Below are 24,939 nucleotides of genomic sequence, written 5' to 3' on the forward strand. Positions count from 1 at the left end.
CTGACAACAACACACTGACAACACAATAACACACTGACAACACAATAACACACTGACAACACAATACCACACAACACAATACCACACTGACAACACAATACCACACAACACAATACCACACTGACAACACAATACCACACAACACAATAACACACTGAGGTGTGTAGAAGACATTATGAGAAAAGGCATAAATTGTGCATGTTTACCCGATGGAAGGTGTGAATCATTTATAATTGACATTAAAGTTCCATTATAACCAAGGATACAAATGTGATGTTAATGTTACCTGTGGAAGGGATTCATCGAAGACAGATGTTGTACATATATGTTTACCTGAGGGAAGGCGCCATAGTTCCAGATGTAGCCATGGTGAGGGAAGATGTTTTTTACATAACGCAGTTTTCCTTTCTTTACATCCTGTTTTATTGGGTTCATCTTTTCATCTTTACAGATCTGCAACAAAGCATCAGCAAGGATTAGACCAAGTTAACCCACACTAAGCATCACTTGCTGCTGACATGTCAGGAAAACAAACAGTGTTTCCGTTCTCCGGTATATACCTGAAAATCGCCGGTAAAATTTGTTGGGGACTGGTAGATTGAAAGCCAACCGGACACTGTGTCCGGTAAATAATCATGTATTAAAATAAAAAAATCATGGGTAAGTGAAATCACAGTCTTGGCTGTGCTTTCATGGTCGCAAAAGTTGTTATGTTTGGGAAATATCCAGGCTAAAAATAAGTTTAACATGAGTACTTACAGTATGGTAATAGGATATGACCGGCAATATAATTCATGACCGGTAAAATTTTAGGTCGCCAGACACAGTGTCCGATAAATAATTTAGTCAGCGGAAACACTGACAAACTTATAATATTTATTATTACCATATCTTTTCTCCCCTAAAAATATCTCTGTAGAGGGATGTGAAGTAAACATGCAATAATTTATTTTGATATTCTTCCCCCATGCACTCTCATTACTGTGTGCACGAAACCCCGGAATTACCATGCCAACGAATCTGAAATTAAAAATGCTGATTAATCATTCAATTCTGCCGTCTGGTTATAAAATGGACTGGACAGGAATATATCTGGAATTAATTCATCTTTAATATTCATCTTATTCAAAATAAATTCACCAGTGCTTGCATCAAATTTGTACCCACAATGCCTTTCTGATAGGTCAAATGCAACATGGTATATTTGGGATTAAACTTTCTCTGTAAAGTACAGAAGTTTATACTTTTGGAAGGGTTTTGAGTCTCATCCGGGATTCAAACCCACACTCTGATCTTCATTGCCAGCCCACCAAGTCAGCGATCTAACCCAATCAATCACAGCGGCTCACAAATATAAAAGTCTGACAACAGGGAGTCTAGTTCACATATTTTGTGTACCCCTCTGACAAGTGGAAATTGACACAGTTCCATGGTCAACGCTATGAATACACAGTGCTATTTAGAAAGTATTGAAATTCAACATCTAAGTGATGTACAAATTCTAGTACTAGTTTTAGTCGAGTCTCATCCAGAATGAGTGAGTAAGTTTAGTTTTACGCCGCACTCAGCAATATTCCAGCCATATGGTGGCGGTCTGTAAATAATCGAGTCTGGAACCGACAATCCAGTGATTAACAGCATGAGCATCGATCTGCGCAATTGGGAATCGATGACATGACATTGTCATCCTTGACTTGGTTGACACATGTCATCGTATCCTAATTGTGTAGATCGATGCTCATGCTGTTGATCAGTGGATTGTCTGGTCCAGACTCGATAATTTACAGACCGCTGCCATATAGTTGGAATATTGCTGAGTGCGCCGTTAAACAACAACCAGGTTTTTACAGAAGGAATATAAATGTATGACTGTAGATATGCGTGAAAGAAGTTAACATATCTATGCTATGCCAATAAACATGATAAAATCATTCTAAGCATAGATTTGAAAATGCGTGGTGACCTTCACCACAACTGGTGAAACATTGTTTTGAACAAAATACAGATTATTTTCAGTTATCATTTTAAAACTTTAGAAGAATTTTAAAAGAGGTATTTTACTGCTGCAATCAATGCAATAATCTAAAATTTTGCTTTAACAATGTCACACCCTTCCTTTTCTTGTTTCGTTTATCAGTAAAATACAATATAACCTTTAAAAAGCTGTAACTTTAGGTTACTATACAAACATGAACTGGGAATTCCAATTTGTAATGTTTTTAGACATCTGTTGCAGACACAAGACCAAACATTGGCCTTTGAGCAAGCCGAGATAAAACTCGTCATTTCGTCTATTCTCAAGGAATGGTGTGATGATCATGATAATGGGATGGGTCAAGAAGTTATGGTTAGCTAAACAAGGCTGTTACAACTAACTTGCACATTCGGTAAACCAAACCATATCCCTTCAGGAATTCAATCGGTTTTTCACTATCAGTAGAATTGGTTATTCATGATTTAAAGTTAAATGGAGTATTTTTACTTGAATTTGGGTGTTATTTATCAAACTAAAATATGCAAAAAATATGTTTAAAAATTGGAATATATCCAAGACAGGCATTATAATGGTCAACACTTGTATATAATTTGAAAGTAATGTTACTGGTCACTGTGATAAATTATCATTGTCAACATGGTCAAAACAGATCAAAGAATATACTTTGTTATTGTTACACTGAATAACATTTCCACAGTTGACTTGTTTGTGTATTGGTTACTCATTACCAAATATTCATGATAAGTATCATAGTCAACTCATAGTGTATTTGTAGCCGCTCTAATAAACAAACAAAACACTGATTACAGCAACTGGTCTACTGCTGTGACAGGGCTCCAGATAACTTTTGGGGGTGCGAGTGTACTTACACATCATATTGCAAGTGGAGGTGTACTGAGAATTTTGAAGGAGTACTGACATGTTTTTGTGTGAGCGAGTTGGTGATGTGGTTCATCTAGACGATTCATCGATCACTATTTCCAACCATGTATTTGTATTTGAAGACGCGTGAGAAATAACTGAGCGACCGTGTGATGCGCGAAATGTCAGGTCTGACTGGATATAAATAGGAACAGTGTAGTTTTTAGCCAATCGAAAAATAGTGACGCATATCGCTGCATGGCAACGCAAGTGATTCCTACTGTCGGGGTTTCCTCATGTGTCAAATCGTGTTTCGCAAAAGAAACTTGACAAGTATTTATCCGAAAAAGATTTCCATTTGCACGATACGCACGAAAATTAAATGTTAGACGTACAAAGGTATTTATGTGCGTACATGATACTCTTGAAATCTTATATTATGTCGTACTCAATTGATTTTGAGGCGTACATTACGCCTGTACGCCCCTTCTCTGTAGCCCTGGCTGTGAGATGAAAAACATACATGTACATGCCATTTTCTATAAAATTCCAACTAGCATAAATATGAATAGATTTTGCGCTATTCGCATAAATGGGTATATATGTAAATGAGTCAACAACGTATTCAGAATATGAGGGTATACAATCCAACAGCTGCACAGTAGTTTCATGAATACCCTGTCAAACTGTGCTCAACCCAGTAAATAGTTCTACTGTACAAACTAGACAAATAGCATACACATTTCTATGTTTTAGAATCCAATTTGTTATTTTGTTGGTCTGAGAAATGAACAACTTAAAGTCTTTATTATTTTTCTCAAGTCCAGTTTTGCTGTTTATACACTGTGGGATCAAGGAAGAAGGCAAATCAATAAATGGCTGGATGGAAAATGCCAGAACAACTGTCGGGTCAAAGCACAGATACTGATCAGGAATCTGCATTTTTTCACTGTAGGATTTTCCTGGGAATTGCTACATACATCACTGACAGTTGAAGCAAAGCCTACAAACAGTTGTGTCTTTCACAAGGATTGGAGGGACTCTCCTACTTTCTCTTTGGTGTCATTCCTGAGGAACTGCACTTACTTAAGTGCATACACACACCCTCACATAACAGGAACAATCCCCAGATATCATAGGGTATGTGAAGTCATGTTGACACTGTTCACAGACAGTGTGGGCTTTCGACATGTAGCACTTATTTATGAATGAGAGAGAGAGACAGACAGAGAGAGAGAGAGAGAGAGAGAGAGAGAGAGAGAGACAGACAGAGAGAATATGAAAGAGAGAGAATGAGAGGTGAGGTGAGGTGAAATTGGGTTTTACGTCGTTCTTGAGAATATTTCGCTCATATGACGACGTGCATGCGTGTGTATGTGTATGTGCGGCTGCTTGTACTAGCCCAGACTGAAGCTGGTTTTATAGTGCTAGCCCACTGAGATACCATGCCGCAGTGAAGCATGAATATCCCACTCAGACACATTATACTGACTCCGAGCCGACCAGTCCTTGTTGTACCCATTAATGCCGAACGCCAGGCAGGGACCAACAAGTCCATATTTTAACGTCTTTTGGTTTGACGCGATCGGGGATCGAACCCCCGACCTTCCGCTCTCCGGGCGGACGCTCTAACCACTACACCACAGAGGCGGTAGAGAATGAGAGAGAGAGAGAAAGAGAGAGAGAGAAAGAGAGAGAAAGAGAGGAGAAGGAGTTAATTTCAATGCTCTTTCGAACAATATTTCAGTTCTGTCACTGCATTTCTTTCGTTATTTTTATTGCATCATAAATACAAAAATGACAGATCATTTAAATCTGAAGTCAACAAACCAATGAAAATAGGACAAAAATCAGTGACTCAAAATAAGCTACAATCAGCTATACTTTGCACCTTGGTCGCGATCAGCCGGTCACAATATCTAACAATATTCTTCTCACAAACATACCTCCATTTTGGCGTTGGACCATCGTGGTATCTCAACCACCATGTTAAACTCTGTCTTTTCTGCATTGGAGTACAGGGGGATGTCATGGAAGGGGGAGACAACTTTTCCTGCCGAGTTGGCTGTAATATGAAAATGTAACAGTTAGCGATGGCACCTGATTACAATGTTACAGACACTAACAAAGCTTCAAAGCCTTGTAAAGAACCAAACCTTACCAAAATGTTATCTGGAAGTAAGATTCTGTACAAATTAATCTCATTAAAGAATAGAGTAAACCTTGTTTCACTAGTCTTCAGAGTTTACAGATGAGTGAGTGAGTGAGTTTAGTTTTACGCTGCACCCAGCAATATTCCACCTATATGGCTGCGGGCTGTAAATAATCGGTTCTGGACCAGACAATCCAGTGATCAACAGCATGAGCATCAATCTGCGCAATTAGGAACCGATGATATGTGTCAACCAAGCCAGGAGTCTGACCACCCGATCCCGTTAGTCACCTCTTACGACAAGCAGGGGTTACTGAAGATCAATTCTAACCCGGACCTTCACGGGTTGAGGTTACAGATAGTCCTCCCAGAATAAAAGACAAAATATTTACTACCAGTATTTTTATGAGCTAATTCAGAATCAATGGGTTGGTTGGTTTGTTCTTTAATGCCACACTCAGCAATATTCCAGGTATATGGTGTCGGTCTGTAAACATCATAAACATCGATCTACACACCTGGGATACAATGGCACATGTCAACCAAGTCAGCGAGCCTGACCACCCAATCCCTTTAGTTGTCTCTTACACTGACTGACTCAGTTTGGTTTTACGCCGCTTTTAGCAATATTCCAGCAACATCACGGCGGGGGACACCAGAAATGGGCTTCACACATTGTACCCATGTGGGGATTTGAACCCGGGTCTTCAGGGTGACGAGCCAACGCTTTAACCATTACGCTACCCCACCGCCCAGTTGTCTCTTACAACAAGCATGGGTTGCTGTCGACCAATCGTAACCCTCATCTTCATGGGTAAGGAAAGTGAATATGTGAGTCGGTGTTAATGCTCTTTTGTGTGAGTGAGAGGATAGTTTACTCCGCTTTTAACAATATTCCAGCAATATCACAGCGGATGGACACCAGAAATGGCCTCCACACACTGTACCCATGTGGGGAATCGAACCCGGGTCTTTTGCATGACGAGCAAACGCTTTAACCACTAGGCTACCCCACCGCCCAATGCTCTTTTGAACAGAACTTTAGTTCTGCCTCTGCATTTCTTTCTTTTTATTTTACTGGTACAAAATTACCAAAATGACAGACCATTCCTTTTGGTGCAGACAAACCAATGAACACCGACTCAAAATCAGCTCCAATCAGCCACACTTGCATTGCCAAGGGAGGCAACTTTACACCATGAACTTTACACCGTGATTCACAAACACTGAAGAGGCTCTCCTATCTCTTTGGTGTCATTCCTGAGGAACTGCATTTACCTAAAGTGCATCCACGCCCTCACAGCCATATCAGGACCAATCAGCAGATATCATTTGGTATGTGAGGTCATGTCGACATTGTCCACAGACACTGTGGGCTTCTGACATGTAGCATTTAGTTTTGATTGCCTCTTGCAGTGAAAATTGAAATGCTACAACAGGCTGAGACCCTTGGGATATGTGATGTTGTGTCTCTGTGTCCTAATCTCCTACCTGGACGGTATGCATGCAAGTTGGTGGGTGGGTTGGTTTGCTGTTTAACACCACACTCAGCAATATTCCATCCATATGGCGGCAGCCTGAAAATAATCGGGTCTGGACCAGACAATCCAGTGATCAACATCAAAAGCATTGATCTTCGCAATTGGGATGCTATGACATGTGTCAACCAAGTCAGTGAGCCTGGCCACCCGATCCTATTAGTCGCCTCTTACGACAAGGATAGTCGCCTTTTGTGGCAAGCATGGGTTGCTGAAGACCTATTCTACCCCAGATCTTCACGGGTCGAGTGAGTGAGTGAGTGAGTGAGTGAGTGAGTGAGTGAGTGAGTGAGTGAGTGAGTGAGTGAGTGAGTGAGTGAGTGAGTGAGTGAGTGAGTGAGTGAGTGAGTGAGTGAGTGAGGTTTTATGCTGCTTTTATCAAAATACCAGCAAAACATGGCAGGGGACACCAGATATAGGCTGCATACATTATACCAATGTGCAGTATCGACCCCGGGTCTTAGGCGTTACGAGCAAACACTACCCCACCACCCTGTCTTCAATAAAGGGCTCCACTTCACAAGGCTTTCTAAGCACTAACAACAGATTGGAGCCTTTGTCACAAACTGGTTTGTAAAACTACAATAGAAGTAGTATGTATAATGACACAGAATTATTTCTCGTACATCAAACACACTACAGTTTTATGATAATTAAACGTCACGAGACTAATTATGTTAATGGTCGGCAGATTGGTCTCCTGTTGAATGCAACTAATAACACCTGATATTTACTGCCAGTCCAGGCAACACCTCATACACTATATAGATCCTCATTATAACACAGTATCCTCATTATACAGTGAAGTCAGTATATTTCAATAAGCTGCAGTAAACGTGGCATACAGTTTATATTTGTATGATTGATATCTTAATGTACTCCAGGCGCTATATATATGCCTCGTAAAATACTTAACAACTATTGTGTTTGAAATTAACGGAGGTTCTGACATCCTTGAGATCTGCTTTTATGGTATTTGAACATGATAACCCCTCAAATCTTTAGATTTTAACATTCTGTTTATGACAATGACACTTCAAAGCTCATGGACAATTTTGAACAACGACCACATAATTTTTTTTTTATGATCATTATAATTTGGATGTTTAATGCCGTGTCAGCAGTATTCTAGCTGTAGGAAGACAGTCTATAAATAACAGTCTTAACAACCCCTTGATCAACATCATGAGCATCAATCTACTCAAATTACGATCTGATAACATGTGTCAACCAAGTCAGAAAGCCCAACCCCTTAGACACCTCTTAGTCTTACGACAAGCATGGGTTGCTGAAGAATTTTTCTAAACTGGATATTCTCAGGTCATAACCATTTGCATTCGTACAGATTCTGTCAATCTGTTTGAATGTCCTGAAATATTCTCCATAACCAAAGCGAGATTTCCTACCATATACAATGATATAGTCAGCTGATGTTGCTACACTGGAGTTACTACCATAATGCTCAAAGCAACTGCTACCCACTGGTAACAATAATACCCTGAACCAGTTTGGTGACATAATCCTGTTACACTCGGGTACAATGACTTAGCAAGGTAGGTCCTCATGTCAACACAAACAAGCCAGTCCATGAACACTTGCTAGTTCGAAACAAGTCCATTCAGCATCGGCTGACTTCTATTGGGATAAGGATGCACTATACCTATTCAAAGGTCCATGTTTGACCCCATGTCAAAGAAACGTCAGTTAAATGTCTAAAATTAAAATGTTAAAATGCTCAATTCATGTCAGAGTTATACTGACTGACTGAGTTTGGTTTTACGCCGCTTTTAGCAATATTCCAGCAACATCACAGCGGGGGACACCAGAAATGGGCTTCACACATTGTACCCATGTGGGGATTCAAACCTGGGTCTTCGGCGTGACGAGCCAATGCTTTAACCATTAGGCCACCCCACCGCCCCTGTCAGAGTTATAACTGATGATAGGAGTTTGTGGAGGTGATATGCATTTCTACACATTTTACCAATGTACACTACACTCACCCACCCGGTGATGGTGTGCCAGAGACAATCTTTCTACAAAATGATGTATTTTTTTTCTCTGGTTTTGCAAACGATATTTCAGAATGGCATTTGTTTTTGTCAAAGTCTATGCATTTAAGACCAATAACTTTTCAATGCTGTTCACCCCTGCAGACAACAGTACTCCACTCTACACACATCACAGTACAGTACAACTCGAATACCACTTTATCATCCAAAACTGTTCCACACTCCCAGGAGATATCGTTTTGACAGTAGATTTTGTACAATGCCCTGAAGTCATCAATCACATGACTCACAATGCTATGACATCAAAAACTGATGACGTCACAATGCTTAGCTATGACACATTTTTCATTGAAAACTAATGAAGAGTGATTTTGATGATATCAAATACATCAACACTTGTTGATAGATAAAAATATCCTTGGCAAATCTAGGATATTTGTAACTTTATCAACTTGTGGTGATATTATTGATATCAAAGACACTCGGGTGAGATTCACAGTACACCACTTCACCATGGTACACCACAATGACTACATAGCCAAACACACACCACCTCCAGGTGAGAGACCAGAGGAAAACACAATAGACAAACACACACAGCAGTTTCCAGGTCACAGAGTGAATCAGCACACTGGGTATAAGGAATCTGCTGCCACCTTCTACAGTTGATGATCGAGACCACCGTGATGCTGTAACACCACAGCCCCACCCAGCACTTAATCGTGAAAATGCATGAGAACACCCAGGTGTTCATAGGCCTGATGTGTTTGCATGGTTCATACAGAACTTGTCAAATGTAAATACTTTTGAACTCCATTTGAAGACAATAATCACACTTTCCAATCCAAAAAGTAAACCCATGTTTTCTCAATTGTTGAATATAACTCAAGAAACAACTTTAAACTAGTGAGTAAAACTTTAAAGTAGATCAATATTGGTGTGATGGAGAATAGAGCTGTGTATCGTGGCCTAAAGTGGCGAGACGATATATCCCGATACCAGTTTAATGAGGCGAGACGATATAATGTTGTAGACGAAGTATTGGCAAGAAACCAATATATAACAGATACAAACAAATTCTTTCCATCATAATGTGCTCAGTCACTTACATTCGAACTGTTAAGCTTTCTAAATTTGTTTATTTTTCTTAGTGAATTACGTACGTAGTATCGGGATATATTCTCTCTTGTGGTGATACATTGATGTATCATAAATAATAAAATGCAGATTTCTTCATGCGCCTTTTCCACGCCAGCATATAAGGCTATATCCTCCCACATTTATACAGCAATATGTACACCTAATAATACATTGAAAACAGGTATGTTTTGAGTCCTGACTTGAATGTGGCAATGAAACTTTCAGATTGTATGGAGTATCGAAGGTTGGGGCTGCATATGAAAAGTCCGGTTTCCAAAAGTTTTAAGTTGAAGTCGCGATATATATTGCCTAAATGTGTTTTGTATCGATATGCTTGTATCGCATAGTTGACGATGCAAACATCAATACTATCGATGAATCGTTACACCACTAATGGAGAACAAAGTAACCATGGTCACCGTTTGACATATTTAAACAAAAAACAAAAGAACACAAAAAACATTTCCATTTCTCCTTAACAATTTCCCCTTGATCATAGCGATGTCACTTAAAAACATGAAAAACGAATTTGTATCAATTTTCTAACCAACTAGTGCAATAGAATATGCTATCTCCAATCAACCAAGTCATGTTATCATGTAACAACCAATGTTGTCATTATGAACATATTTCCCTTTCTCTACACTGTCAGCTGTGCATATGCTTTGAAACGGAATATATATGTTTAAAACATTTCCTAGCCAACCATACACAGGGCTCCAGATAATTTTCAACATCAGGAGTACGTACTGCTTATTTTTTCAATATAGGAGTACTGGAAAACCTTAAGAGTACATTTTGAGTACTGAATGGAATTTAATGGCGGATCAGTAATCTTGTGTTTCGTTTCATATATGCACCACAACATAGCTACTCTTGTGTAAAAGGTCAATAAACAATAAAACAATATTTTTTCAGATAAATACATCTGTAAATGATTCTATGACCGTGCAGCATTGCTGTGGTGCGTATCTGCTACGTTTTCTAAATTATTTCCTACCGTATCGTGTATATTTTTTATCCGTACATACGCCGACACGGCCCTTATCTGGAGCCCTGCATACACTATAATAATGATTGTTAAAATACATTGTAAATGAAGACATCAAATAATACAGGGGCCTTAACTACCTCCAGAATTTGATGAGATCTTAGCCTAGACCCATGACACAACAGGTGGCCTGGTAGATAAACGTTCAGGCTTGATAAAGCAAGTGTCCGGGTGAAAGACCATGTGACATTTACTCCAGCCACTATTGACCTCACCGGCAAATCACAATGTACATGCCCCAAACTATGCTGACGGGCAAATATTGACCATGAACACGAGGGTGTTAGGACAATACATTTCTCACACTGGCATCCCAACAACTGTGGATAATCAATAACAATTCTAACAGCAAGGTAAACTTCATAAAATTTATATTATTTTAAAAATGGTCTGTAGTCAAAACTACATCTTCACATTTTCATCAGTTATAACCTCACACATACTTAAATGGCTAAAAGTGATTTTAAAAATTGTAAGTAGTAAAATGTTATCCCTTCTTTAAACATACTGAGAGAAGTTTCATAAAGATATTTCAAATAGCTTTCATTGTGAAATCTTTTTTCCATTCATTGAGTTAACATTAGGGAATTCAGTTCTGCCACTACTCGATGAAAATTGATCAAGTGAAAACTGATCATGTGATGCAATCATGAGAACAGGTGCAAACTGGAGTGAGTGAGTGAGTTTAGCTGCTTTTACAGTTTTAGCAATATTCCACCAATATCACGGTAGGGGACACCAGAAATGGGCTTCACACATCGCACCCAGGTGGGGAATCGAACTCAGGACTTCAGCGTGATGAGCCAATGCCTTAACCACTAGGCTACCCCACAGCCCCTATCAAACTGGAACAAAATAACATTAATAATATCTTAACCACCCCTCCCGTTCAGTCCTGGACTTCCAGTCTTTCATAACCCAGTTTCATGCAGCCTGTAACATTTTATTCCATTAAACACAGGCATCACCCAAGTCATCAAAACCACAATTCTGACCATCCTGCTGGACACTCTTTCAAAAGACTTTTGAACATGCTTATAACAACATCTACCATGTCTATACGATCCAGGCGAGTTCAAAGGTAAACCGTATGTCAACATGGCAATGACCCAATGTTGATAGAGCTTGAACATTTAACTTCAAGAGGGCATGGTGCCCCACATACGATAACCGCTCCGACTATCATGTGGCAAGGTGGTACGAGCTAACCCCAAGTGATATATTCCTGACGACATTCCATATGATCACAACCAAACATGCTAATATTCACACCTGGGAGCTTTACACAAGCATATTTTATATTTCCTAATCTTCCAGGTGGACCACCAAACACTTAGTCAGGATGACAAAGATCCTCTCCGTGAATATATTCAGGGAAACAGCGAGACGTGTTATCTGTAAGCTGATGCCAGGTCTGTGACCACTTGGACGTGCATGTCAAATACCAGTGAACAAGTATTACACAACGCTAATCTGATATCACTGATAAAACCGTCTTCCTGGAGAGAGTTACACTTACATGAAATACTACCAGGAAGTCATATTCTTATTGAGCAAAAACTGTTCCAGTAAGCATGATACGCACTGTTAGTTCAGACAATAAGACTCAGGGCCTGATATACAAAAGGAAATGATGATTATAGCAAAAATAGAAACAGAGCAATATTTCTCTGGATTCTAATGCATCACTTTAAAACCTGTGCATTGACACTATTTATTTCTATACTGACAAATGATCATTAGATTGTGAAAGCATTTTTTGTGAAGACTTAAAAGAAGTTAATAAAGAAATGTCCCAAACACAATCTCTAACTATTTCTGTTAAGTATACAGTAAACTACGTCATAATTAACATCTTATAATGAACTGAAAGATATACAGTACTGTTTTGGTATTTTTAGTCCCTGGCATTTAGGGCTGGGGAGATTCACCGATACATCACGATACATTTAAGTTTGATACAGCTATCGTATTGTCGACTGGTATATCGATACAAAACGAAACACGACTTTTTTCAAAACAGTAATTTCTTAAACATGTTAAAGTACTTATTCAGAGAAAATACGCCAGTATGATAGAGTTACTTGTTTGTTTATTACAATAGTGTTATTGTTATACACTAATACCTTGAAATAGATCATTTTAAATCTTAATACTGTGTCATTCTTTCAAGATGTATGTATCGTGATGAGTATCGTATCGCAGATAAAATATCGCGATAAGTATCGTATCGTGACATAGTGTATCGTCCCAGCCCTACTGGCACTTAGTTAATTAGCGAGTAATTAATTATGGTTATAATAAACTAAAATATGTGGTTCATTGAGTACTGTAATTACTTTTATTATCAGCATCATTTTTGATACAGAAGCCAACAATTATCTGCTCAGTTCTCACAACTTACCATGTTGACTGGTATGATGTATTTCCTTGTCACAGAAACATGCTTCATACAATGTACAGAGACTGTGACTCAAAATATTTCAAATGTTGTTCTCAATTAAATTTTACTTAAACACCTCCCTCATCAGACTCAGAGAGAATCCAACAAAGATCTGTTTATCTTTCTGCAGCCTGGAATACTTTAAAAAACATCGCACAACCAGTCGGCCTGGTTCACAAAATACCAATGTCAAGGTTAATATAAAAGTTCAGCTTATGTCAGTTATCTCCTGCAGCAGTAAACTGTATCAAAGACACATGACACTGTCAACAAACCAGTAGCTGATAGCATGAGCACATGAGAAGACAGGGGTGCATGTATAATTTTGGACAGGTTCTGTCCCACTGTGTCGGCATGGGAAATAGTAGAGGGAGAGTGCATGGTTTTGCATCGCTTTTAGAATATTCGAGCAATATCACAACAGGGTACACCAGAAATGGGCTTCACACATTGAACCCATGTGGGGAATCAAACCCTGGTCTCCCTAGGCCTTTTTCAATATAAATTGGGATGATGAGCTAACACTTTAACCACGGCCTTGTGGACATGGCAGAGAATGTGAGCATGGGCTACCTTATTTATGTTGAGTCGAGTCAAACCTTGCCATATCTGAAATAATGCATCACTAAACTCCCCTTTCAACAGCACTGTTGCAATGTCAAGGTAAGTGCAGGGTTTTACATGACGAGTAATTCATGCAGTTTTGACTCAACAAAGATGAAACAATTACTTTAAGATAAGAATACCTGGAATCCAAAACTCCACAAATACAATAACCATGCACTGCATCAGACTATTAACAACTGAAGACAATCTAAAATAATATGCTTTCACAGTCCTTGTTTATTTAGAATTAATACATTGGAATTATTTTTTTAACAACATTTTCATGACTCGCAAATTCAGAAAATATTTTTTTACTCCCCAAAACATTTGCTGCGAGTCACTATGACTCCGATTTTAAAGCAATACACAACTGACTGAGTTTTGGTTTTACGCCGCTTTTAGCAATATTCCAGCAACATTACGGCTGGGGACACCAGAAATGGGCTTCACACATTGTGCCCATGTGGGGATTCGAACCCGGGTCTTTGGCATGACGAGCCAACGCTTTAACCACTAGGCTACCCCACTGCCCCCTATACATAACACCCAGAATGAAACTGAAAACTTTGGGAGACCAATTTCTAGCTTTTAGTGCTCATATAGTTACTGCAACAGCACCTACATCCAAACCCAAGTGCAGTCTCTTGAGTCACAAGTTGACAGCATTGGACACGAAGAACCTGTTCTATATTCCAATGGTTCAAGGAAAATAAAGATTTTTTGAAAAAACAAAACTGGTTCCTCTAGATAGTTACCAATCTCGGACCAAGAGGTCAAAGACCATTTCTATCCCAGTATTGTGCTGGTAAGACAGTGTGGGAAAATTCCATGTTGTACATACACACACACACACACACACAGTGTCGATCTTCAGCTACCACATGTCACATTTCCCAGGGAATTGATCACTGGGAACCAAGGACATGCACCAGGCTGCCATACTCATGTTACATCATGCTTCCAGCTCACCATACTTGTCTCGGCTGTTTTCTGCTGGCATGGAATATTTTACAGAAATGTATCTTACTTGCAGAAAACTTTTAGTGTAGTACTTGTGCAGAAACTTTGCATATTTCTGCTGCAGAATTAATCAAATACCAGTACACTGCAGAATTATCTTTTCACATTGTTTTATGTCTACAATAAATGAAAAGGGTTAGAATACACTGTATATTGTCATACTAATGCATGCAATATACAGAGATTATAACATGAGCAAGTGTGTCATATGCAATATGGGGAATCGAACCCGGGTCTTCGATGGGACAAGCTAACACTTTAACCACTAGACTACCCCTCCGCCCTGTCTCCGGTAACAAATCTCTCATCCATGTGTGTAGTGTAATGTGACACCTATGCAAGTGAGACTGATTCAAGGGTCTATGACATGTCGATTCATCTTTGCAGAGCTAATTCAAGATTATTCAGTGCTATCAGACCAAACTGAACTGAGTTGAGTTTTGCAATCACTTAAGTGAGTGAGTTTAGTTTTACACCGCTTTTAGCAATATTCCAGCAATATCACCCCGGGGAACACCAGAAATGGTCTTCACATTTTGCCCATGTGGGGGATCGAACCCGGGTCTTCGGCGTGACGAGCGAACACTTTAACCACTTGGCTACCCCACCGCCCTGCAATCACTTAAGATCCCTGTTCCCAGATGGTGATCATCCATGTTATATTCACCACTGTTGTCGGTCACAGAGTCAAACATGTTCCCTTGACAGTACAACTTCCTCACCAATCATAAATTCACCTTCCTAGCATTTGCATTCCATAATTTGAAAACAATAGTCAAAAAGACAGTTGGACATATTAACAAGTTATGCTTGATCATATATCACTGATAGGAATGAAATAAATGTGCTTCATCATTTTATACACAGGTCAGAGAATATGACAAACAAAAATCTCAGAATTGACCTCAATTTATAGCATTTGTCCCACTTCTGTTGTTGACAGAAAGAGGGTAGACGTTTATCCCAACAATATGAAGTAAAAAAAACTGTTAACAAAAGGTCATCGTTTAAGTGGGGTTAGAATGTCTAAAGGTTAAAATATAGGTCTCCTTTGCTGAAAGTGAAACTATGAGCAGCCAAGCTTTCCTGTGAATGATGCTTGCTTGCATCGATGCCAACAAAGAGCGCCGATTTGTTGTGTGATGAAGAGAGGGATTTGGGAAACCGTATCCTTCAACTAGATCATGTATGGAGACTCAGTATATAATTATTCAGGCTAAGCATTTGAGATTGATAGATGAGACTGAAATGGAAATATACCTTGTGCAGAACTTTGTTTTCAATGTAATGAATTTGATATTTGCATTAACAATGTTACGACTGATCCAACTCTATAAAGTTGTTCATACCCATAAAACTTGCATAATTAATACTTCAAATAATGGTCAGCAGTAGAAAACTTAACATGCTTATAGAGAACCTCTGCTCCACTATCTTAGTCTGTCTCACAGTCCCTGAACTGCATTATTTTTCTCTCCGCCTAGCCCTCCCTCAGGGGTGGAAATAACCCATTGCCCGAGGCCCCAGACCAGTGTTTTTTTCTATCGGGCTAGCAAATATGTATGTCAAGATGTACCGGTGTCCAGTTGACTTTCCAATGTTAATTATGTTGTTTATTTAAAAAATCAACAAGGAAATCAGCCAGTATAGTGGAAAAATTACCGGAGTACATTAGCAATTTTAAAGTTATTTCCACCCCTGTCCTTGCAATACTAAAGAACTAAATGAAGCAAATCTAGATTTCCTCACGTTCAGTCTCCCTTCTCACTGGGGCTTTTATTCAATTTAAACGGAACTATTTGTTTCTATATTCAGAGACTAAGCGTTAGTCTACACTATCTGGAACAGATTCAATTCTGGGTCCTTCAGGGATTTATCTAGGCATCCTTAAGTACTCTTGCCAGGAATAGCTGAATTGCAATATTTACTCACTCACTTACCCTAAGTCGTACTCCTGGGGGTGCTTTCAAATTTAAAAGGAATTATTTGTTTCTGTCAAAATTATATTCATTCAGAGTCATAGACTAAGTGTCAGTTTTGGCTGAAAGCTGTTCACTCAATTACACAATTTGTCTGTTAATTATGTCCATGGAATCGAGTAGGTTATTATTGACTAGCTGTTTGGTATTTATGGACAGTTTGGCAAAATTAACAAATTAAACGATCCTTGTTTTGGTGATGACACTTTAAAAAACCAAGGGAATTTAAGTTAGAGGAATGTGAACTGACATTCCATGTAATAACTTTGGATGATAGAAACAGTATTCACATCTGAAGGACACTGACACACATCAGCAGGTGTTGCATCAAATTTCAGGAACAGTTGGAAAGAAAATTCAACTGGCTCAAGTTCAGAAAATGTACCAATCACTTATTCAAATTATAGTGGCATTGTCATTAAACAAGTAATCAAGTCATCAAAACTGTCGTTTCAAAGCCTGAGGCTTGATTTGGGAGTAACCACCGACATACCTACTAGATGCCAAGTGTTCATAGTTACCTGTTCTCGGGGCATTAAATCCACGAACATGTTAAGACATATACATACTATGAATGAAAAATGATAAATTGAAACAACGATAAATAAACTCTGAAATCAACTTACTGCAAAAATCAATCAAAACAGTTCACAAAATACATAATATGCTCAGCGAAATATATTGTATTTAGAACTGTTATTATCAGTTTGTGATCTTGACAGGTTGTCAACTTACTGAAGAAGACTCGATAGTCCAGACTATTGAGTGCACCTCGCTCAAGTATGGAGTAGGACATGTTGCAAATGGGAGTGTATCGGCACAAGTGGTTCAGAATAACAGTTGTACGTCTTGCGTGGACAGACGGCGAGAGAGGACTGACACACCTGGACAAACTACTACTAATCAATGACCTGTATAAGGTGCGCGCAACACAGGCACCACGTTGCATTGAAAGAACCCGGCGCGATCCTGCGCACGCAGACGGTAGCGCCATCTCTAATTTTATCAAAGGGAGGTCACTACCAGGTACTCTTTCCCGAGCTTGCTCCTAAGAAATTTCTGGTTCATACACGAGGGTCGTATCAGATGTGAATTTATCAGATGTTCACCCATTTTACCAAAAGATGTTTGATGACTGAAAATTCAGCAATGGAATATTAAACATAACGTACCGTTGAAGATAAATGTATGAGTATTATTAACAGAAACTAGATTTACCAGAGATCATATAACAGATTATTATATGGTCTCAGATTGTACACGAAGATTATGAAATTCAACGTAGACCCTGTGTTTGAATACCTATATCGGCATTTGATCGAAAATCACTAAAAGTCTTGATCGATATTCCGCAACGTTTGTTTACACTATTTACACTTTAACACAAACACATGATAATGATTTTACCAAAGCATTGCTTGTCAATCAAATCGTGTATTTTAAAATGTGTAAAATGCCAGACATTTCCCCCCAGATAGTTAATAAAACATCTTAATATTTAGCAATTTTACAAACTGGCTGCTAAATATGTTCATATTATTTAATAAATTTTAGTAATTATTTCACTGACTTGGTTCACATATGTCACCGTATCCCAATTGCGTAGATCGATGCTCATGCTGTTAATCACTGGATTGTCTGATCCAGACTCGATTATTTACAGACCGCCGCCATATGGCTGGCATATTGCTGCCTGTGGCGTAAAACTAAACTCACTCACTTATTTTAAAATTGTTTCCCTTCTAATCCAAGCATAATTAGTCTCTTGTAAATTTGTAATTTTATGCACTTTCACTAAATGTTTTAAAGAAGTTTCAATCTGTTAAATCAAGGTGAAGAATGTTCTATCAATTTGTAAAATGAGTGAAATATCTAGACATTTCATAAATTACCTAAGTGAATCCAATCTTACACACACACGTCTACAACTAAAAGACTTGTGAAAACAACGGCTGTACAGAGCTTCCCAACGTTAAAGTAGAGGAAGTAGAATGGTTCAAATGAATGAAAAGAAAACGCAAATATCGAAAACCGACAAAAATGTATATGTAAAATATCAGGCTGCTACCATTTACACGTCAACATCAACATAAAGGAGCAATTTCCCAAACATCTGCAGCTGACAGAGCGCGTTCAATGTTGAGAAATTACCATGGACATTACAAATAATGAATGCCACAAGGTAAGTGAGTGAGTTTAGTTTTACGCCGCTTTTAGCAATATTCCAGCAATATCACGGCGGGAGACACCAGAAATGGGCTTCACAGATTGTACCCATGTAGGGAATCGAACCTGGGTGTTCGGCGTGACGAGTGGACGCTTTGACCACTAGGCTACCCCACCACCCTGCAACATGGGAACCTTCGTCAGGTAATACGAGCGGTGTCACTACTAATTATGCCGGAATAAACTCAACTGAGCATCAAATGAATGACTACAAATATCATAGTATGTTACAGTCAATGTGTAAAATCAGGCAATTTGCAAATTGCCTGAAATTTTCAGTCAATTTGTAAATTGCCTGAAAAATTAGTCGATTTATTTGACAGATTGACTGAAACATGTTTCAATGTGTAATATCATTATTGAACTTAACCAAAAACTATAACTCTAAACTATAACTATATAACTTAACTTTTAGAGAAAATCCTAAGAAACAGCCACTCAAGGGACATCTTTATTTACCAATTGCCTGATTTTACACATTGACTGTAATATATATAATCAAACTTGGATGACGAGGAAGTAGCCATTCTGTTGCATGCACTCAAGTTACCTGAAAACGCTGTATTGGGATTATTAACGGGACTTCATTGCTGCATAACTATGAAGTACACGCATTTGCTGTAAATTATAATTTCATTTTATAAAAATATGAACATACAAATGTACGTAATTGGTTTGTTTTTATAACTTATTGGGTTTAGTTTATATTCGAACTAAAATAAAATAATGTAATTTATTTCATACTGTTACAAGTATTATTATTAATATTAATACTGTCACTCTTGTTATCATTATAGCTTGTATCTGTGTGAGAAGAAAAACAACGCCTATTGTATAACGTGCAAAAATACCTCGATACATATATGAATCCTACGTACATCTAAGACATGATAGATACGAAAGAGGAAGGGCGTGATTTGTATAGCGGTATGCTCAAAGCGTATTCCGACTTCCTCGTCAAGCGTAGAAATGATGTTCCGTGCTCAATAGGGTTCATATAGTATGTCTTAACAAATAACGTTTAACTGATGGATCAAGTCATTCTGAGCACGTTGGTCATTTTATTGTCGTGTGATAGTTTTAATCTAGGAAATCCCTTTCATTCATACTGTCCAGTAAATGACCACTGCTTCCGTGTCCCGACGTGACGACGTGGGTATCTAAGCGATGTTCACTGATCTCACGTAGAGAGCTCTTGAGAGGTCACAGATTGTAAGCGGATTTCTGAGAAACAGTTATCTTAAATCTAAGCTTTATTGCATCGAGCTAGTTAATCGGTAAAACATGTATTTGATTTGCTGTTTAGAGAGTAGAAGATGACTGTCCCGTAATCATTTCCGTTAATGAGGTCGTGTCAAGGGTGACAAGTTCACCTACTGTCATCTAAATCTGTCAGTACAGACATATATCTCAGCATCTAATCCCCGCAGAGACAGTACCGTACACTTTCAAAATAAATCTCCGAAATCGTTTTAATTCATTTTTGTATTTTTGTTATATTTTAAGACAGAAGTGAGTGAGTGAGTGAGTATGGTTTTACGCCGCCTTTACCAATATTCCAGCAACATCACGGCGGGGACACCAGAAATGGGCTTCACACATTGTATCCATGTGGGGAATCGAACCCGGGTCTTCAGCGTAACGACCGAACGCTTGAAACACTAGGCTACCACACCGACCCTTTAAGACAGGAAAACACTTACATGGTGAAAAGATTGAATGGGTTGATTGTGTGAATGAATGTTGTTGTATCATACATATTCATGTTAATCTGTTTATTGTTTCATGTATGCAGTGCTCTACTTCCGTCAAAATGATGATGATGATGATGATGATGATGATGATGATGATGATCGTACTGATTACTGTTCTATCCCCAGAACCCTCGTGAAGATCTGGGTCTTCAGCAACCCATGCTTGTCGTAAGAGGTGATTAACGGGATCGGGTGGTCAGGCTTGCTGACTTGGATGATACACGACATTGTAACCCTAATAGCGTAGATCGATACAGATGATGTCAACATCAGCATTTTTCTCGATTATTTACATATTGCCGCAATATAAATGGAATGTTGCTGACTGTAAACAAACAAACAAACAAACATCTGTCCCCAGAAAGAACAAATGAGTAAATGTTTTTCTTGTTTCACACAACATTTCAAAGAGGGAATTGCATCGACAAAGCCTAAAATCCTGACAGAATTATTCCAAAATTTAAACTGTTCATGGTGAAAGGAAAAAGAAACAGTGTAAATATGTATAACACTGTTCTTGTTTCTATTCTTTTCTATTTTATACAACGCACTTTGATACGTTTTCTATATAATCAGAATGAAGATATGATACATTTGGCACTCAAGATGGAATGATATGAGTGAGTTATTTGTCTTTATTGTAACCTATGTATTACCAATACTATTCTTTATATTGTTTTATATCATGTATTATCAGAATCGTAAGTTGAACATTATGCATTGTGGTGCTTTCATGCACGCAGCACGGGCCATGCAACCACAACTTGTTATATTCCCTTCACACCTTTACACACAATAAGTAATCTCCAATAACTGATTTCACAAATTGATATCAATACATGATTATGTTAATTCTATTTACGAAGAGTCGAATGTATACTTCTGTACAAAAGAAAGTACACACCTGGTGTTTTGTGACTGTTAAAACAGCATAAATATTGTGCTAGCAATGTTCCAATGGGTACAATATCTATGGTGTTACTGCAACATGTACACAATGTATGTGACATATGAGTCGCAATCAAAACACTTTTCTATATATATATTACGCTGTTTTTAGGAAAACATTTGACCAAAGCATCAGGCGTGTACTTTCTTTTGTACGTTAGTATATTATGATATCATGAATTGAAATGTGATATCTAAACATATGGAGTGTTTTTCGATGTCACACATTTTGATATCTGTAAATACCTCGGTATTATTCACTTATAAAAATTTGTAATATCAATAAATGAATTATTGATTTAAAATAAATTAGGAATAAACAATAACACAGTGTGTCATATTATTTAGCGTCTACGAACCCCATTCCTAAAATTCTTTGTTACTGTGTACCAGGATGAGTGAGTGAGTTTAGTTTTACGCCGCACTCAGCAATATTCGGTCTGTAAGAGTCTGGACCAGACAATCCAGTGATCAACAGCATGAGAAGCGATCTACGCAACTGGGATACGATGACATGTGTCAACCAAGTCAACGACAGGCATAGGTTACTGAAGATCAATTCTAACCCAGATCTTCACGGGTTCCAGAGAAACATGGTTCCACTGTATGGGGAATCTCTTGGACATTTTTGTGATAAAGGGCTGATGTAGTTATATCTTGTGTCCAGTCTTCAAGTCATCGCTGGTCAGAAGTTTGAGGCCGATGACGATGACGACCAGTTTCGTGGTGAAGTGAGCCAGGCAAATGTCTACAGCTCCATCCTCAATGACTCAATGATCACCCGATCCCGTTAGTCACCTCTTACGATAAGCATGGGTTACTGAAGATCAATTCTTACCCGGATCTTCACGGGTCGTACCAGGATGAGCTAAGGGAGTGTACGGGGAAGTGTTGAGCCACTCGATATTTTACAGAGATAACATATGCCTGTAGGACAAGAAGACGAAGACGACTAGCCGATGACGTTGCAATATTCATCGTCACGATTCACCGGACGTTGCCAAGCATTAATTACGTCCATGATGCTGCTATTAATGCGTATATCTATCGACCCATATGTTGGATTGATCGCTGGAAGAGCATGACTGAATTGTGGGAAATACGTATAGGTCTAGAGATGTCTATAATGAATTCTATCGTATCAATTATATACGTAGTATTCGTTGTATCTGAGATCCACTGTTTATACGGTTGAGCGAATCAGAGTGTGAGCCTCCATATATTCTGTCTTAGAGACCCTGCAAGCAAAATTGCCAGTGGAAGATTTGACAATCCTCATTTTATACGAAAATATGTTTTAAATTCATCGAATAAAATCTTACCGACAAACCTGGACAAAATTTATACTAAAATTTACAACCCAAGCTTCAAGTCTACGATAGTATTTGCCCCTTTTGCAACAAATATGACAGTTTTTATCTCAACTAGCATTCGGATTTAAATCATTGTTAAATCACATCTTGCTTTTTAGTCATTATGGATTTCTGTTATTTTGCATATGAAAATTCCCATGTGTAGCATTTTTTCGTGTACGAAGAATTCGATCTATGATGTTTTTTGTGCAATGTTTGATATATCACTATATACAATAAACGACATGGCACAGTGAACACGGATTGTTTAATAACATAATGACAGAAATGTGTATCAATCTATGGTCTCTTATAAAGGATACGATTCTAGGAAAGTACGTACATTCACTTGATGACGTCAGGGCGACTCTCGACGCCCAACGTCTATCGATCCCGTTCCGAGAAGACTGCCCTGCTATCTTTCCGGATTTCACTGAATCGCTGGAGGCAATTATTTCAGTAATGAAAAATGATTTAGCCATGTACGGACAGGAATTAGAGGCTGTATCAAGACCGGCCATGTGTAACCGTTGATACACCGTTGTAACGGAAGTATTGATCGGTGCCCAGTGATCAATAGTCTGATCACGACTCGCATTCCGATTTCACATGCCGTATTACTCGCACGTCTCTTCTAGATCATTCATATACAACCCATCAAAAGTTTAGACTCACTTAAAGCACTCACTATATGTTATGTATATATATATATGGTTACATCGAAGATGAATTTCTCTACTAACTTTGGGGAACCAACTGCAAACCTTATGCAGATGAATTGCACGAGGCTCATGCATCAAATTGCTGAAAAGCATGTGCAAATATCGTTCATGTGAACAGCAACGTTTTGGTGTAAAGTTTTGTTAAGAATTCGCCAATTTTCACTGAGTTTCATCATTTATTGAACTCACGACAATAATCTTTTCAACGTTACGAATTTGTTTTACAATACATCAGTTCATGTGTAAACAGTACCCATAAACTGTACAGAATATTTTGCAAAATCTAGTTTAGAACAGTTGACTGAAGTAAGTGGCTACATTCACACTAGTGAGTCTAAACTTTTGATGGGTAGTATATATTCACCGTCTCTGTGGTATTGAGCCTGGTGGTTAAAGCGTTGGCTTGTCACACCTAAGACCCGGGTTCGATTCCCCATATGGGTAAATTGTGTGAAGCCCATTTCTGGTGTCCCACGCCGTGATATTGCTGGAATATTGCTACAAACGGCGTTAAACCATACCCACTCACTCACCCTTTCGCGTTGAGGTTTTGTTTTGTTTGGTTTGGATGTTGTTTAAAGTCGCACCCAGTAATATTCCAGCTATATTGCGACAGTCTGTAAATAATCAGGTCTGGACCTGATCACCCAGTGATTGATATCATGAGCAGTAATCTACGCAATGGAGATAGGACAACAAGTCTGGGAGCCCGTCCACACAATCCCCTTCATCATCTCTTATGGCAAGCACTGGCGACTGAAGACAAATTCTAACCTAGATCTTCATGTGTTAGACTGACTGACTGAGTTTGGTTTTACGCCGCTTTTAGCAATATTCCAGCAACATCACGGAGGGGGACACCAGAAATGGGCTTCACACATTGTGCCCATGTGGGGATTCGAACCCGGGTTTTCGGCGTGACGAGCCAACGCTTTAACCATTAGGCTACCCCACCGCCCCTCATGTGTTAGAAGGTGTGCATGATTTAACGCAGCTTTCAGCAATATTCCACAGCAATAAAATGGCATCTGACGCCAAAAAATGGCACCATACGTTGAACTATTTGTTTATTTGAACGCACCCAGTGTGATGAGTTCAAGGCTAACCCAAGGTCACTTCTGTCACTGGGGCTGGAATGA

The 24,939-nt window shown here is 38.7% G+C and overlaps 1 protein-coding gene across 1 annotated transcript in view; it reads right to left on the bottom strand.

Annotated features, from left to right (window-relative positions):
• The window catches only part of LOC124284148 (inorganic pyrophosphatase-like), a 38,978-nt gene extending 21,176 nt beyond the window's left edge, over positions 1-17,802 (bottom strand). The window contains 3 exon segments of the mRNA XM_046720210.1: positions 334-453; positions 4,804-4,922; positions 17,534-17,802. Coding sequence (XP_046576166.1) covers positions 334-453; positions 4,804-4,922; positions 17,534-17,792 — 498 coding nt within the window. The 5' untranslated portion in view covers positions 17,793-17,802.
• Between the last annotated feature and the right edge of the window lie 7,137 nt (positions 17,803-24,939).

This window comes from Haliotis rubra, unplaced genomic scaffold, assembly GCF_003918875.1.
Source record: "Haliotis rubra isolate DU_JTF1 unplaced genomic scaffold, ASM391887v1 Scf33, whole genome shotgun sequence".
NCBI lineage: Eukaryota > Metazoa > Mollusca > Gastropoda > Lepetellida > Haliotidae > Haliotis > Haliotis rubra.